This window comes from Phasianus colchicus, chromosome Z (assembly GCF_987193195.1).
Source record: "Phasianus colchicus chromosome Z, bPhaCol1.hap1.1, whole genome shotgun sequence".
Lineage (NCBI taxonomy): Eukaryota > Metazoa > Chordata > Aves > Galliformes > Phasianidae > Phasianus > Phasianus colchicus.
Genome location: NC_143476.1, coordinates 69,652,064 through 69,670,058, shown reverse-complemented (window position 1 = coordinate 69,670,058; position 17,995 = coordinate 69,652,064). Strand labels below are relative to the sequence as shown.

The following is a 17,995-nucleotide window of genomic DNA, read 5'->3' as shown; positions in this document are numbered from 1 at the left end:
CTGTATTTCTACAGATATTTAGATATCTTGTTAAGGAAGAGTGATTGTCAACTCCACCAACTTCTTACTAAATGTATTATGTGTAGAACTGAATGATAGGCTGTGTCTTTAGGGTGAAACAAAATGGTACAGATATAGAACTGGGTGAATATGAAGTCCTCTGTAACATTTCTGTTGGAATCTCTCCTGCTTTGTCTTCTGCAGATCCATCTTCTTACCTTTCTTCATATTTATTTTCTAACATTCATAGAATTGTAGAATCACCAAGGCTGGAAAAGACCTTGAAGGTCATCCAGTCCAGCTGTCCACTACCACCAATGTTTCCCCATTAAACCATGTCCCTTAGTACAACACCTAACATTTTCTTGAACACTTCCAGGGATGGGGACTCCACCACCTCCCTGGCAGCCTGTTACAGTGCCTAACCACTATTTTGGAAACAAAATTAGTGTCCAACCTTAATCTCCTCTGGCACAACTTGAGGCCATTCCCTCTTCATCCTGTTGCTAGGTCAAACGCCACCTCACCACAACCTTGAAGGGTTGTAGAGAGCTATAAGGTCTCCCGTGTGCTTCTTCCAGATTGAAAAATCGCAGTTCCCTCAGCCACTCCTCATAAGGCTTGTTCTCCAGACCCTTTACCAGCTTTGCTGTTATTCTCTGGACACTCTCCAAAGCCTCAGTGTCTTTCTTGCAGTGAGGGGCCCAAAACTGAACACAGTACTCAGGGTGCAACTTCACTTGTGCTGAGGGATGATCACGTCCCTGCTCCTGCTGGCAGCAATATTTCTGATTCAAGCCAGAATGCCACTGGCTTCTTGGCCACCTGAGCACAATGCTGGTTCATGGCCAGCAACATCCTCAGGTCTGTTTTCTTCCACGCACTGATTAATAGTTAGCCACATGATAATTTAGGATCACCATGGCAAAAATGAAATACATGCTTGTTTGCTTTCACTAGGAGTAATATCACTGCTCTGAAATCTTTTTGTGGAAGATACTTTCATGCAAGCCCATCACAGAATCATTTCCAGTAGTAAACAACTGCTGAAGCAAGTTACAGTGTGTTGTGATTCCCCATTTATTGGGCCAAAGCTGCTAAATCAATTTTTCTAAAACCAGCTATGACTCAAAATCCATTTAACATTACTGTCACCACTGTGCAGTGGTGTCTGCACAGAGGAGTCTGACAATGCTTTTGCTTAGTTATATACCACTTAATATTAAAAACTGTTTCATCATTTTAGTAGGAGTTTTGCCATTGTCTGTTAGAGTTATTAGACATCACAGAATCATGGAATCACCAAGGTTGGAAAAGACCTTCAAGATCATCCAGTCCAACCATCCACCCATCACCAATAGTACTCACTAAACCACATCCCTCAACACAAAATCCAAACGACGTCTAAGGAATTTTAGCAATTCAGTGTTTGTATAATAATTTAGTGTTTCCAATCTGATTTTAAATTTAATAGGAATGATAATTATTTCAAAACATGGTATGTAGTTGTACCGTTTTTGAAATTTCCTTGCTCACATGTAAGAGCAGAGTGAATGAGGAGAAAAAGAATGTGGGAGAAAGCGCACAGATTGTATAGCATGCACAAAGGATCCTTGAGGAGATGGGACAGGAGTTGACAGGACAGGGTTTGGACCTTTCCTGACTTAGAATAGGCAGTGCTGGGCATTAGAATGTCTACTGTAGATTTTTAAAGTGAACACTGTAAACAAAGGCTACAGCTCACGCTTGGAAAAGCAAGGTGTTAGGACTAACCAGAGCTGATTAGGCCAGGTGGGTGTCTTCTGGATTACTGGCAAGACTTTACTTTCCGTCTACCAGTTACAGAAGGCAACTTTCATAGAAAAGAGAATTTGAACACGTAAATGAACTGTTTTCTTCTAATTTCCTGTGAGTTATGACCATTAGGTACCGCACAATATTGGATTTCAAGCTGAAGCACTGCAGTTGATCAAAACTTCAGATCCTTGAAAATCTAACAATGCAGTGTTGTTTCTGGCACAGTTAAAGGTATTGTTTCCTTAACCTTAAAGATTGAATGGAATGTTCTAGCCCATTTTTCTCTTCTCAACTCCTGACAAATTGCTGCTATTACTTGTGATGATACAGTAACTCACAAGTGGTCAAAGATCTAATATTAAATGGGAACAGAACAGTTTAGAAAACAGCTTGAGGGCAGAGCTCTGTGCTGTATTATTTAGTGCTAAAATATACTGTATAAAGTAAGCCACTGAATGTTACATAGTTAAGTATATATATTTATACAGTAACTTCCAATTGAATATGAAAAGCTTTCCAAGCTTTTTAGGAACAAATTCCTAAGCTTTTACTGATTGTCAGTAAACCTGCCTTAAACCCAGAGCCTAACAGTAAAAGCAGAATGTAAATGTAGAAGTAGATAAACAACTGGTGGTATGGAAGAGATTTCCATCTGGTTGCTTGATTCTAAATTTTTTTTTTTTTTTTTTTACTATTTCAAATCTTGTTCTAAGACATTGAAGCACTTATTATATGTATAAAAAAAAAACAAAAGCAAAATCTTAAGATTTACTGATTTCATGAATACACTGAATATGTTTCAAATACTGTATAATCTTAATTCTCACTTCAAACTGACAGTTGTTACTTCTGTTCAGATTAAGATTCTGTAATAGAACATTTTTCGTACATCAAGAAGGCAAGCTTACTCAACATTGTCACCATAAGCTACTGTATATTTATCAGACTTCAGATATTCATACAGCATTTTTTGAACTACATTTTTTGAACTAAATTTCTGTATTTTACTGTTGCTTTGCATTTCGTTTAGAGCTTGTCGACACTGACTCTTGAGAAACCACTGTTCATATTTGGATGCCATTGCAGACAAATTAGTTTTGACTGTAGCTGACTTTTAACTCTGTTTTCTTATTAGGATCTCTCATGAAGCTGCTTAGAGTAACAAAAACTTGCGACTGTTCTACAAACAAGCCAGGGAGGGTATTCTTTAAGGAGTTGTGACCTTGACGTATTGTCATTTTGAAAAAGCAGTGTAGTTGTTTTTTTGTTTGTTTTTTTTATCCTAAACCTATGGATAATCAGCAAGAGTGCAACAGATCATGCAGAAGATTAATGCTTTCTGATAGAAGGAGAAATTAGCTTGAGTGGCAGGTAGGACAGATCCCCAGAAGCTTAGTGCAGAATTACCACCTGCAGAGACATGTGATGTCTACCAAGAGAGCAGTCTTTGAGATTGCCACTGTATATTGAGCATGCAGGCTGCCACATGTCATGGTCGCCTATGTGTGTTGCTTGAGTGTTCTGAGGGCAGCAAAATTGTTCTCCAGGCTTCACTGCGAATACGACAGCATGTGGTTGTACTCCTCCACATCTGAGCACAGGAATGTCATCCTGTTTTCTTTTGATATACAGGGTGTCATCTTCCTCAGAATCTCTTGGTACTGGAATCTGAGGAGTGAGATCTTAATCCATTTGCAACTTGCAGATGTGATGACAAGGACTTGCAAGCACGTATTGTTGGACTTACCTTGAAAACAATCTTCCAAAACAGGAAGTATAGATAATGCACGCTGGAAAACCATAGTTAAGTTTTTAAGATCCATATAAAAAAAAATAGAAATGGCTGAGACAAGGGACATAAATTCTTACCGACTTTTTATTAGTTGAATTCTTGAGAGCTCTTTTAGTTGAGCTGAGTAGAAGGATATCATCATACTGGACTTGTTTATTCATCTTCTTTTGTCCTGCTGGCTGGGGAAGATATTCTGTTTGAGGATTTGTGACTCCTGCTGTATTTCAACACTTTTGAGATCCTAGAAAATGTTATATGAAATTTTGGGTCTATTATGTCTGTGTATGTGATGGGGGCAAGTGTGATTGTATGACTAAGACAAGAGTGGGACAGGAGTGGTGTGGGCCATTTTAATTCAAGACATTTCAGCTTATCAAGTTGACTGTCAATAAGCATGAAGACAAATGATTAAATAAATGCAGAAATCACTTAATCTTTCCTCTCTAATCCCTTCCTGATATCCCTATCCCTGCACTGCAGGTATTGCGTGGCTCCCTTTATGCACAGAGCAGGAGCCAGTGTCTGGAGACTTCTTTTCTTTTACTGTCCCCATTCCTTATGCTACTCTTCTACAAGCCAGTATCTCCCCAGAGTCACCTACTCTTCCGTCATTCTTCTGTTCCTGCTTGGTTAGCTCCAGGCCCTGACTGGCTGTCTCCCACCATGCCTCTGCTTTCTATAGTCCCTCTCCTACTCTCTTCCTGCATTCCACAAGTTGGTTCCTGACCATCTTGTACATTTTGCAACACCTCTCCTACCAAAACCATGTCACCTTAGCCCAGCATCCAGGGAATTCTTATTATTTTTTTTAGCACACTGGAAGGGCAGGCAAGTAGGATGTCAGCCACTGCTGTAGAAAATCATACCTGCTTTTCTGATTTTATACTAATTAAGAAAACAGATACCCTGCCTTACGAAGATGTAGATGTTAAATCAATGGAGCATGATTTAGGAGTTACGGTAAACAAAAGCATGGTAGTGTGGTGGTTTAGCACTGGGGCTGGCACTGTCTGGAATTTCAGACACAACAGTGAATGATACTAGAGGAATGATAATCTTTTTTTTTCTTTAATGCCAGTCATGGGTTAGTGAGGAAAGTTCTTTCTAACCTTTTGTACTAACTTACGCTTCACTTGTGAAAGCTTTAATTAATCTCAGATATAGAAGAAGGAACACACAGGAACTTGAATTCATTAGTCTGCTTTTTTTGTGAAAAGAAGGTGTTAAGATGTCAAAATGGAAAGGGTGGTTGAAAGCACAATTAATTCAACTATTAGGACACAGGCCTACCTCTAAAGCCAAGGCTAATACAGATCACATATCAACAAACGGATTTCTTTATCAGTGATGGAAAATAAATGGTGTGACTCTACCTACTTGAGTGCTGCTTATCACACTTCTTTGGCTCTCTCATTGCCATGTAAATCCAGGAGGATTTACCACTTAATTCATTTTAGTCTGCTTGACCGTTGTAATGTTGCAATCTAAGTGAATTAACAACAGCATACTAGCTTTAATGTTTCTGCTGTGCCTGAGCAGACATTTCTGATAGTCCATCTGTGTTTCTGTGGCAGGCTGCTAGTTTCTCTCCTTACTTAGGATATTTCTGGAAAAGTAAGTGACTCTTCATAATTAGTGATGAGTTCTTGTCTTAGTTCTTACTGTTGTCTTTAACGAGTAGTGAACACTGAGTTCTAAGTACTTTGAGGTCATGAAGGAATGTTAAGGGAAAGGTGAATGAGAGGGAAGAGAAACAAACTGATAGTTTCTATAGGATTATTATTATTTTTTTAAATATGTTCTCTTCTCTTGAAGCTCTGTATTAGCAAAGCTACAGTTATCTGTGTATATGTGCATGTACATGTAGAGGTATACACACAGACATGTATACACTGTGTCTTGCACTTTACTTTCTTAAATAAGTAACATCACTTCAATGGAGTTAATTTAAACTTCCAAACTGGTAGGGCATCATGACCTGTTTATATAACAGAAGAACAAAAAGTCTCAGAGTAAAGATTGGTTAGTCGAAGTTGTAAATACTGTGTTTATTTTACATATTAACTTACATTCATGTCTGCATGTCCTAGCAAATCTAAAGTTAAAGTAGCTCTACAGCGTTGCCACAGAAAAGTAGAAATGACGAAGCTGTACAACAGCTTTGAAGGGCTACACTGGCAAATCAGTGACAGATTCTTTAGCAGTCTTTGTCCTGTAGAGATAAGGTAACTTCCATTTGTGTGAAGAAGTAATCAGTATAAATGTTCATCATCAAATGTCAAAACATATTTTAGAGGCATCTGAAGTTTAGCATCCTTATTGAAAAAAACTCCTAATTACCCCAGTAATCTGGTAAAATTATGATTTATCTAATTGGTTTGTGCTTTTCATGCCATGGATTTAGCAGTACCTACTGCTCTGTCATCACAGAATGGAGACAGCTTGTCATTCAGCAAACCTCTAGCTTCAGTCAGAGCATGGAAATGCTTTGTACTTTGTTTATCAGAAGTTATAAAATAGCTCATGTAAGTTTTTTTAATGCTGTGTTTTATCTACTGGCACTCCTAAATGCTTTAGTTGTGTTGTTTTCACCTGGCTTGTACATAGTAAAACCTTAGCTTTTAAATGTTTCAGTTGTGTGAGGTCTGGTTCTGTGATAGAACTGGATAGCAGCTCTGGTCAAAAGTATTCATTAACCACACAGCTACAATTTAGATTCAGCTCTTCTTTTGCGTTTTTAGTTAGTGTAGTTAGGACCATCATTTTCTTCTTCTAATATCAGTTTTCATCCAGATAATTCTGGGTAGCTTCTTGTGTGTGTGTGTTGATTAGCTCTTAAACAGTCTCACTGTTAAATAACTGGTTGCATTATGGTAATATGCATCACATTACATTTGGGTATGATTAACTGGGTGGTAAGTGGAAGATGCTTTTATCTAATACTGAAAGCAAGAATGAGATTTTAAATATGATGAATTTATTCTAGACTTTCAAAAGAGCAATTAATGTAAAGATTATATTGAAACACAAGAGCTATGAAAGTCACTTGTACATAATTTTTGTGTTTGTTCAAGGGGTTGGGATCAGGAATAGTGCTAGCCAACTTTATGTAAGTGGGAGATATAAGGAGAACGTTAGTTGATATTAAGTGTGCTGTGATGTTTGTATGGAGGACTAACACATAAACACATACATTCATCCCTCTGGACTGCATGTATTCTCCTTTAGCTGTCACTGGAACAGTACTGTCTTTGTTCTGTTCTGTATTCCTCAGATCATTTTTTTCTAGTTAGCATAGGAGATCACCACATCTTCCAGCAGACAGGCTTCAAGTAGCCTTATCTCCCAGCTGAGGAATACAGTTCTGCTACTGGAGACAGCTGGTTCTGAGTGCATTCAGTGCCAAGCAGCAGAAGTGTTATTGAGAGTTCACATCTACTGATTTATAAGGAGGCCAGATTGGAACTGTTTGATTTGATTACTCCAAGACCTTTTTTTGCTTTTATTTTTGGCAGAAAAATGTATTAAGAGCTTAACCTCTTACTTAAAGGGAGATGAGGACAGGGACAAAGGGTATGTTTATTATCATTTTAGAAACAGGAAAAAGAAAAGTAATTAAAAATGCCTGCAAAGCTAAACCCAAATTGAAATGCTTGAAGTATATTTTTTTCTTATTTCATGAAGCATTTCCTAAAGAATACAACTATCTATTTGTCAGTAAAATGTAGCTAAGTTTAAGGTGACAGCCATCATAGTAATGCTAAAATATTTTTTTATTTCATGCAGTACTACTTAGAAACACAGAATGGTTTGGTTTAGAAGGAACCTTAAAGATTACCTATCTACAGTAAGGCTTGTAAGAAAGATGGAGAGAGATCTTTTACATGTGCCTGTAGCAATAGGGTAAGATGTAATGGTTTTAACTAACAGAGGGTAGACTTAAGGTAGACATTAGGAGGAAATTCTTTATTCAGAGGGCAGTGAGGCACTGGCACAGGTTGCCCGGAGAAGCTGTGGATGCCCCATTCCTGGAGGTATTCAAGGCCAGGTTAGTTGGGGCTCTGGGCAGCCTGATCTGGTGGATAGCAATGCAGCACACAGCAGAAGTTTGGAACTGCAGCTTGGTTGTCCTGATCCCATTTCTAAATGTCTTGGTTTGCATCCCTATATTCTTTCCAGGCTGCGTGTCTTGATAATGATCACAAGGGAAAATAAGTCATTAAGTAATCTTTTTTTTTTTTTTACCTTGCATGACTTAATTTGCTAAGCAGTTGACTTTGAACCATTCATGTTGTATATATTTAGTGCTGTGAAAACATATAGGTGTGAATCTCCAAAAAGTGAGGGCTTCACAATGATGAGATTGTTCTTAAGCATAATTAATGTTTTAGAGTAATTCTATTTAATTAGCCAGTTCAGTTTCAGATTATAATCTGAGATTGAAAAATCAGAATACTGAAAGGCTTTTCAGAAGAAGGGTGTTCAAAGTTGCACAGATCCGGCAACATGCAGTGAATGAGAAGTTACACATGTGTTAATGACAGCTTAGAGAGATAGATGGAAGGTAATGGGTGAGGAGTGATGGAACAGGACTGAATCTTTGTTGAAAGATGTCAGCCTTTATCTGACTCTACTGTTAAGTGCTGATTTTGCTTTTGGAGGCTTGCATTTTGCTTGTATCTGTGCATTAATGCAGCCTATCTGCTGAATGCATCAGCACATGATATTTTTTTTCCTAAGAACTTTTTTAAGTAAAGTGAAATGCTTGCAACCTACTGGATGCAACTGGTAAATAACTTGTGTGCAACAATATTACATCCTAGTCATGTTCATGACTTTAACTTTTCTGTCCTTCAGGGAACAACCTATCTTCAGCACCCGAGCTCATGTCTTCCAGATTGACCCAAACACTAAGAAGAACTGGGTTCCCACCAGCAAGCATGCTGTTACTGTGTCCTACTTCTATGACAGCACAAGAAATGTCTACAGGATAATCAGTTTGGATGGCTCAAAGGTAAGTTTTATTTTAGAGAAAACTTCCTTGCTTCTTTTTTGACTTCTGTATTTATATGCCAAACTGATGTATCTTCTCAGATGCTCTTGTCAGCATCTGAGTAAGAGATAAATGATGTGTTGTAATGGTTATATTGTTTTATTAGATGTTTTAAGCATTCTTTGGAAAATACTGTTTTCTATGTGTTCATATAGACTTCGATAAATCTGTTGCTAAATCTAAGTGATGACCTACTAATATTGAGCAGTCAAAAGGTATTGCCTTTGAGGTGTACTAAAAACTACAAATAGTGTTCCAATAAATTGTTTCTCTCTCAGTATCCAATGATGTGTTGAAGTCATTGGTTTCATCCTTCATCATGAAAGACATCTGTTCAGTGCCTGTAATCACTCTGTAAATCCTTCTTTGTTACTTAATCTTCCAATTTTTGCAGTACAGCTTGTGGTGATTCCTTCTTAAACCTCTCCAAAGAAAGCAGCTAGCGAAAGTCATTTGGGTTGGGTTTGGGATAAGGGTTATGTTTTGTTTTTTCATTTTTCTACGCTGGGAAAGGTAATGTGTTGAACTGCGTAAGGTAGTAATTTGGAAGACTTGGGGAAAAAACTTGACTGTTTCTTAAGCTCTATCCCAAATGTGTCTAAAAACAGTAGTTTTGCAAACAACATGTCAAGAAATCTCATCAATAAGAAAATTAACATTTTACAAAATGTTATCAAAAGCTGTAATCCTTTCAACTTTCAAAGTTAGTTTCAGCTGCAGCTTCTGGAGATGTGTGCATTCATGATAGTTGAAACTAAAGTATTTTGTTAAAGCACAACAGTGTTCGGGAGCTTTTTTGGCTTTGTTGAAAGCTGAAAACCATTATTGTGCACATTTAAAGTTTTGAGTTTTGCTACTTTGATTGAGGAAGAAAAAGTTCTATCATACAGATAGTGTTAGTGTTAGGAATTTTTTATCAAAGATCTCTGTATGATACTCATTTAAGTGATTGAGGCTCTGTATTGAAGCTTACCAACATTTTCCAAACTTTGTCTTTATTGTCTTCCCTTTCCAGTCCTCCTTCAAATGATTTTTGCTTCTGTCAGATAATTAGGATACCTTTTTTTCTTGCTGTGTGACTATTAATGAAAGAGTTGGATCTCAACTTGATGTTGTAAAAGATCAGTGCTAATGATCTTATACATAGTTGTGTTATGTATGTATAGTTGTGATCTATAGCACCCAAACTGATCTGCTCAGTTTACGAAATTCTTCTTCCAGTACAGAGAGTTCTGTTGCCTAATGCTACAGTTCTTGCAGCATGACTGCTAAGTTACGTTGTCAAGTAGTTGTTCATCTGTTTATATGCTCTTTTGTCTACTGTGGTGCTTTCTTTGTATTTATAGTACAGTTGGCAAGGTATATTGATAATGCAATCTGTCATTTTTATTTATTCTCTTTAATTGCTGCAATCACAATAATATTTTCATCTCAAGCACTATGTATCTGACTAAGATCTAGGATCACCACCATGATTAAGATGCACTGTTTCAGGGGTCACTACACTGATCTGAAACACACAGTTGAATACCAGAAGGACCACTTTATGAGGTTCTCAGCATAACGCTTTTATTTTTAATTATAGCCGTATCTTTTCTTAATATATCTGTATATATAAAGTCTTGTATGGATGAAGGACTAAATGTAAATTTAGAGCATTTGTGAATTCAGGGTGCACCCAAATTACCTCTCTGCTATATTGGATACAGTTGGGTGTCAGTAAAACTAGTGATTTTTTGCCTCATAATGTCTAATGGTCACACAGAAGTGTTACATAGGCAAAAGATAAAATATTGTGCAAATTAATTTTAGTTTTAAAACTAAAATAATCTTTATTCCATTATATTTTTAACAAGTTTTACATTGAAAAGGTCTGAAATTTACATGTTACTAGCTGCCAAAAATGCTTGTCAGACTATGTTGGTTTTGCAGCTCTCATCCCTCGAGGAATAAATAGATGATCCTGCTAGGCTTTCTTGAAAGTCACGTTGCTGATGAAGTTTATAGCACCCTATGGGTTGGGAGTGAATGAAGACCATGTGGCTGCTCAGTTACAGTGGCCTAGGTGCTAAGTAGTGAGTTGGTAAGTGATAGCTGCTGAAACAATCTTTCCACCTGGACCATAGAAAGGAAAGTCTGAGAGAGTGAGGTTTGAATCATAGTCCTGCTTCTGCTATCCATGCCCCTTTCCAATCTTCAGGTCCATTCCATTCCCTTAGAGCTCCCTCATGGAGCGAGCAGGTCTTCACCATCTACTCTCTGCAGCACTGAAGGAAAAGATGCATTCTTCGGACTGCTTATACAGCCAGCCAGCCATAAGCTGAGTGTTTCAAGTCAGGGAATAGAGATATCTTCTCTACTAGCTATTTTTCATAACTGTTTTTAAGCAAAGGTGTTTTTCTTTATTAGTAACTGGAACAATTCTTCAATTATTTTATTTTATTTTTTAAAATTTTCATAGAGTATCTTGAAAGCAAGAGTTTTGGTGCTGGTTTGTAGGGGAAAACCACAAACAAGCCTCAAAATTTGTAGATTCTGTTTCCCCATTCCCCTAGCCCCCTCAGATTTCATTAGGTTTCCTGAATAAAATTGAACTCCTGTACCCAAAGACTGAATATTACTAGCTGTTCTACTTTAAAACAGGACATGATCTTTTATGGCATGATCTCCACTCACTTCTGAGAAATCCTACCATACATTTCAGATACACTTGAGTTTGCTTGTGGAGATCTTCGATGCATTTTAAGGTTTTATTTTTTCCTTATTCCATTTCACTTGGTTTGTGAGCAAGATACAGCTGTTAGACATGTTCTGTTTACTCCTTCTAGAGGCTCAAATAAATGTGTTATATAAAACGTGTGATGGAGCAGCCAAGCACAGCTCATCCTTTTCCAAACAGCTTTATCCTACTCAAAATTGTGTTAGCTTCCATCAATTTTAGTTTGTAAATTGCTCTCATGTAAAAGTAGGCATAGCTGGACAAGTCATTGGATTAATGGTTCTTGTGGATGTAGTATTTAGGTAGATTAAACTGCTCTTTTATGAGATTATTCCAGCTATATATGTTATGCACTTTTTAAGCTATACGCTGGTGTTCCACCTCTGTGTAATGATTTCTGAAGCTTCTATGTCTTCATAAAACACCCTGTATAAGAAATGAGGCATTTCCCTCTAACTTATCTCTGATAAATGTTCTAGGACCATAATGTGTTCACTGGACAGGACACATTTTATAGCCATACACAGTATCTGAATCTCTGTCACCCATTGCAGAGAGATCCTGATGCAGATAATCTGGTAGAACTCAAACCTGACTGCAAGTAAATGCCTTTTATGCAACTTTCCTTCATGTAACAGTAGAAATCAAGAGGAAGCCTGAAAAATAAAATCTGTTATGCAATACAACATGACAACATCGAGAAGCTGTTGCTAAGGCTTTCAGTTCTCATTAATTATATAGTCACTTCATATCTTCTTGTGTCTTAGTTCTTTTTTTTTAGTAGGTGATGGAAGGGAGCCTCCATTATTTCTCCAGTAACTGTATATGGATACTAATTTATTCCCATAATTCCACTGTCTTTTCCATTCAATCTCTGGTAGCCACTAGGGTAGGAGAATAAGTAAAGTGGTTCTCTTGGTACCAGTGAATGCTCTGATATTATTTTCACTGTTGCAAAATTGGAAAGAATACAGTAATTTGTGTCTATCTAAAACAAAAGACATCTTAGGAAAAGAGTGATTTTTGTTTGTAGATTTCATAAGACATGCACATAGTATTTCTGCTTTGAGTCAGTCATCAGTGATCTTTACATTTTAATGACTTGTAAAATACATTAGTCATATGTTAAAATAATAATGCTGAATAGAGGTTGTAAATAAGAAACATAAGCCCAGGTCTTCAGTGACCTTCCTTTGAAGAAGTTCAGAGATACTCTGTGTCTTAATTTTTATTGCCATGATCTTTAGCACAAGCTGAAATCATACTTGACTGCTGCTGTTTTTCTTGCAATTGTTGGACTTGCAGTCAGGAAAACGAACAGCCTAGTTAGACACGTGCTCTATTTTCTCATAGCTAAACTCATCTGAAAGTAAAACATGAAAGCTGTTTTATTATTCCAACAAATCTAAAGATAACCAGATCACTTTCTTCAAAAGCTAAATGTCTGCCTGTCAGAATGACTGTGTTCTGTTTTTAAGATATTCTTGTGCATTTAGACTAACAACATTCCTAAAAGTTTATGACATATTTGACATTCCTTACACTAGTGACTCTACAGTGCAATCTCCTGGCACAGAGGAGAGCAGTTAAAACAGTATTTGCGTAGATGAAACAAGTTTAGTAATAAATGATAATTCTAAAAACATTATTTAAGCTGAATTTATGAGATACCAGTATCCAGTATTTCCAGAGGTAGCAAACACTGCCTGTATCTATAGTATACTCTAGCACTGCACACTCTTAAAGCATAATTAATTAAACATGAGAGATTGAGCACACTAATGCTTTTAATTCAGAGAGAATTGAATGCCTTAATTTTTTCTTTTAAAATTGGTATACCTAATAAAAGGGCTTGTCTTTATATCAGTGGGATTTGAGTCTAATCTGCCCAGCAAGAAACTTGCTATCTTCAGGCTAATATTGTCTGCTGGAGTGGAGCATTCTTGTTTTTTTTTTTTCTTTTTCTGTTGGAAAACAAAGGGCAGAATAGTAGCAGCCCTTTCTCAGCATGTCATTTTTCTAAGAAGTTTTCTTCCTAGCAAATTGAAAGAGGTAATTTTGGTAATCTACCTTGAATGCAGACTGCTGTCAAAACCAGTGGCCTTTTTGTGTCTGCCAGTTCCTGGATTATCCCTTGCACAGGGAGGTACACGGTCTCAGCTGAAGCATTGAGCAGCCTCAGATGAAAACTCATTGGTTTGTCCAAGGTTTTGCACTGGATTTGCAGTCACTGCAGCAGATTCCAGATCTCACGCTTCCAGTCTGCCTGTTGCTTGCAGGTTTTGAGTCCTTCTGTGTTGAAGAGTATTATATCAGTGACAAAACAGCTTCACTCTCAAATCTGACATTAATTCCAATTAACCAGGCAGTGAGTGGGGGTTAAGCAAGCAGACAAAATAGCTAGAGCTTGAGCTGGGGAGGGGGATTGTTTTCTACGCTGTCTCTGGGGTAGTTCATTTCAATTGTGCTGCTGTTGACAGCTTCCACAGCAAAAGAGGGCTGAACATTAGAGGAACTTTAGGAGCTCTGTTACAGACTTCCACCAGATTATTTAATAAGGAGGGCTTCTGAGTATTAAGAAGGAAAAAATATAAGACAAAGAAAGCTTTTCTAATTTTCTAATTGTCTTTCTAATAAGTACACCTCTGTTGTCTCATGCATTTTTCTTTCCTGTTTGATGCAGACTGCTGTTCCTCATGAAGTCCCTTTAGGGGCCTTAGTGCAATTGTGAGCCTCTTGGCTTTATTTGGGCCTACAACTTTATGCTTAAAGGAAGGAGAATATTGTCTGAATTACCAATGACTTCTTGTCATAATGCGGGCCACTTGTCTAATGTGTCCCATTTAAAATGTGTTACGTTTTGTGGACAGTTAAGGCTGCAGTTGTTTTTTCAGCCTTTAGTCAGACAGCAGATCCTATTCTTTACCTGATGAGACTTGTTGAATCAAGTGTAAGCTTCCAGGCATTCCAAAACTTTACAGTTTTCCACAGTAGTTGGCAAAACTTGCATTTTGAGGCAAAAGTTGTCAGAGAGAACAGCCTATTTGATATTTGCAGCTACATCCAGATTTGCTTTTCCTATTTAATGCGTGCATGGTGGAATTGCCAAAGCCACTGTAGAAGCTGCTAGTTTTGTTAAAGTTCCTTCATCTGTGATTTAGTATCTTTAACTCCCTTCACACCTGTGAAGGAATAACCCATTTTCATGCTAAAGAAGAGAAGGCTCAGAGAATTTCTTATGCCTATAGATATCTAAAGGAAAGGTGCAGAGAGGATGGAGCCAGAAGGCTGTTTTCAGTTGCCCAGTGTCAGCACAAGAGACAGTGGTCCTCACTGAATGTATACAAGTCTACAGGGCTGGGCAATACACATCCCAGTGTCCTGAAGGAAGTGGCTGATCTAGTTACTAAGCTGCTCGCCATCATATTTGAAAATTTGTGGCTGTCAGGCAAAGTCCCTGCTGACTGGAAAAAGGGAAACATCATTCCCATTTTTAGGAAAGAGAAAGGGAGACCCAGGGAACTATAGGCTGATGAGCCCTGTGTCTGTGCCTGCGAAGATCATGGAGTGAATCCTCCTGGAAGCTGTGTTAAGGCACATGCAAGACGAGGAGGTGATCCAAGAGAGCAAGCACAGCTTGACAAAGGGCAAATTGTGCCTTATGAGTCTGGTGGCCTTTTACGATAAAGTGACAACTTCGGTGGACAGAGGAAGGACAACTGATGTCATCTGCCTGGACGTTTGACGTGGTCCTGCACTACATCCTTATCTCTGAATTGGAGAGAGATGGCTTTGAAGGCTGGACAACTTGGTGGAAAAAGCATTGGCTGGAAGGTCGTAGCCAGAGGGTTGTTGTCAAGGACGTGGTTGTTCTGGTGGATGGCAAGTTGGCTGTGAGGCATCAGTGTGCCCTTGTGGCCAAGAAGCCCAGTGGTATCCTGGGGGGGGTGCATTAAAAAGAGCATAGAAAGCAGGTTGAGGGAGGTGATTCTCCCCCTCTACTCTGCCCTGATGAGGCCACAGCTAGAATACTGTGTCCATTTCTAGGCTTGTCAGTTCTAAAAAGACAGGGGTCTCCCAGTGTAGGGCCAGAAAGATGAGGGGCCTGAAGCATCTCCCGTCTGAGGAAAAGCTGAGAGACATGGGACTGTTCAGCTTAGAGAAGAGAAGGCAGAGAGGATATCTCATAACTGTTTATAAATATTTAAAATGAGGGAGTCAAGTTGGTAGCGACAGACTTTTTAAAGTTGATGTGCAGCAATAGAACTAGGGACAGTGTGCAGAAACTGAAACTCAAGGAAGAGCTTCTTTACTGTGAGAGTGATAGAGCACTGAAACAGGCTTCCCAGAGAGGTTGTGGTTTCTCCTCTGCTGGAGGCATATCTGAATGCCTACCTGTGTGATCTTCTGTAGGGTACCTACTTTAGCAGGGTGTTTAGGCTCAGTGGTTTATAGAGGTCCTCTCTAAACCCTATGATTCTATGATTCTGTGGCCAGGGAGAGGACAGTCACAAGTGGTATCCCGCAGGGGTCAGTCTTGGGACCAGTGCTCTTCAACATCTTTATCAGTGACATAGATGATGGGATTGTGTACACTCTCAGAAAGTTTTCAGGTGACACCGACCTGAGTAGTGCAGTTGACACCTCTTGAGGAAGAGATGCTATCCAGAGGGGCCTGGACAGGCTTGGAAATTGGGTCCGTGTCAACCTAATGAGACTCAGTAAGACCAGCTGCAAGGTGTGTTTGGATCAGGGAAACCCCAGACATGGGTACAGACTGGGAGAAGAACTCATTGAGATTAGTGCTACAGAGAAGGACTTGGGGATTCTGATGGATGAAAAGCTGAACATGAGCATGCATTGTGCTCTTGTAGCCTGAAAAGCCATCTGTATCCTGGGCTGCATCAAAAGAGAGGTGGCCATAATGGAATGGGGGATGATTGTCCCCCTCTCCTGTGCCCTTGTAGGGCTCCATCTGTAAGCCTGGAGTCCCCAGCACAAGAAGGGTGCAGAGCTGTTGGAGTAGGTCCAGAGATGGGCTGTGAAGATGATCAAAGGGCTGGAGCACCTCTCTTGTGGGGGAAGGTGAGGGAGTTGGTCGTCTTTAACTTCTTAGAGGAGAAAAAGTTTCATGGAGACCTTATTGCAAGGAAGCTTATAAGCAGGAGGGGGAGCGACTTTTTAGAAGATCTGGTAATGATAGGACAAGGGGGAATGGCTTTAAAATAAAAGAGGGGATATTTAGATTACATGTTAGGAAAACCTTTGCTCAGAAGGTGGTGTGGCCTTGTCACAGGCTACCCAGAGGAGCTGTGGATGCCCATCCCTGGATATTTTTGGATTAAGGCCCTGGATTAAGGCCAGGTTGGACGGAGTCCTGGGCAGCCTGATCTGGTGAGAGGCAACCCTGCCCAAGGCAGCGTATGTGGAACTCAGTGATCCTTAATGTTCCTTCCAACCCAAGCCATCCTACTAACTAACAGATGTTTTATTAAATAACAAATATAGTTGAAACTCTTAATAGCACCATATGCATAAGAAAGTAAATTGTGCGTTTCAGTTTTAATTTGCATGCCTTTGATTTTATGGCTGGTTCATACTGTCCGGCTGTGAAATGTACTGATTGTCAGGTATGTAGTTAAATGGAACCCACTGGAGTCATTATAAGAATCTGTCCTGACATACGTGTATGTCTACTGGATTGTTCCGCATCACAGATTTAGAATGTAGGACAGACCCATACTGTTGAATATAACAGATACACTACTGAATGTATGATGGAAATACTGTTGAGATCTGTTGAACATTTTTATGCTGGAACATGGCCTCCTCCCACTCTCTATATAGCAAGAGGAGAAAAATGCTGCCATTGAAGTAGAAGAAGAAGGTTACCTGTTAGTTTGTGTCTCATTCAGTGTACATGGATACTTGACTGCAATGCTGGTAGTTTTTATTATGAGGAAGTCTAAAAATATTTGAAAAAAACAGAAAAAGTCCAATTTTTTTTACAACATTCACTTTTTTTTCAGGCAATAATAAACAGCACTATCACCCCCAACATGACATTTACTAAAACATCCCAGAAGTTCGGCCAATGGGCAGACAGCAGGGCAAATACAGTCTATGGCTTGGGATTTTCATCTGAGCATCACCTTTCAAAAGTAAGTATGAGCAACAAAAACTGTTTGGCAAGCCAAGCAGCATAAGAATGCTTGTTGTTCCTTGACTCAGTCTTGTTATTTACAAATAACAAAAAAATACCCTGTATCTACCCTTGTAATTTGAAAAGACAAGACAGATCATGACGGCAGTATGCTTTTAACTCTTACATAACTGTGTATTTTCGCTTAACTGGGAAAAGGGAAAAGATTTAAGCTTTTTAAGTAGTAATTTGTTAGGCTTCTCTATTTTAAAGTTGTTGTTTGTTACAGTTTTTCATAATAGAGTTTAAAAGACTCAGCAATTTAGTGTTACTTCTATATTGAGATGGCCTAGAAAATAAGTTGCTGATAGTCTTCTGATGCTTTTTTGTTTTTTAAGGCACATTCATTTTAACTTTTCTGCAGTGTGCATCTTGTTACAGATAATGCGACATCTGTAGGCTAAAAGTAAAGATAGTGAAAAATTTATGTCA

General features: G+C 38.6%; 1 protein-coding gene across 1 annotated transcript in view; it reads left to right on the top strand.

Annotated features, from left to right (window-relative positions):
- HOMER1 (homer scaffold protein 1) overlaps nt 1-17,995 on the top strand; it is an 89,404-nt gene that overhangs the window by 12,502 nt on the left and 58,907 nt on the right. Inside the window, exons 2-3 of the mRNA XM_031610165.2 lie at nt 8,447-8,603; nt 17,391-17,522. Coding sequence (XP_031466025.2) covers nt 8,447-8,603; nt 17,391-17,522 — 289 coding nt within the window. The remainder of the gene's footprint in view (nt 1-8,446; nt 8,604-17,390; nt 17,523-17,995) is intronic.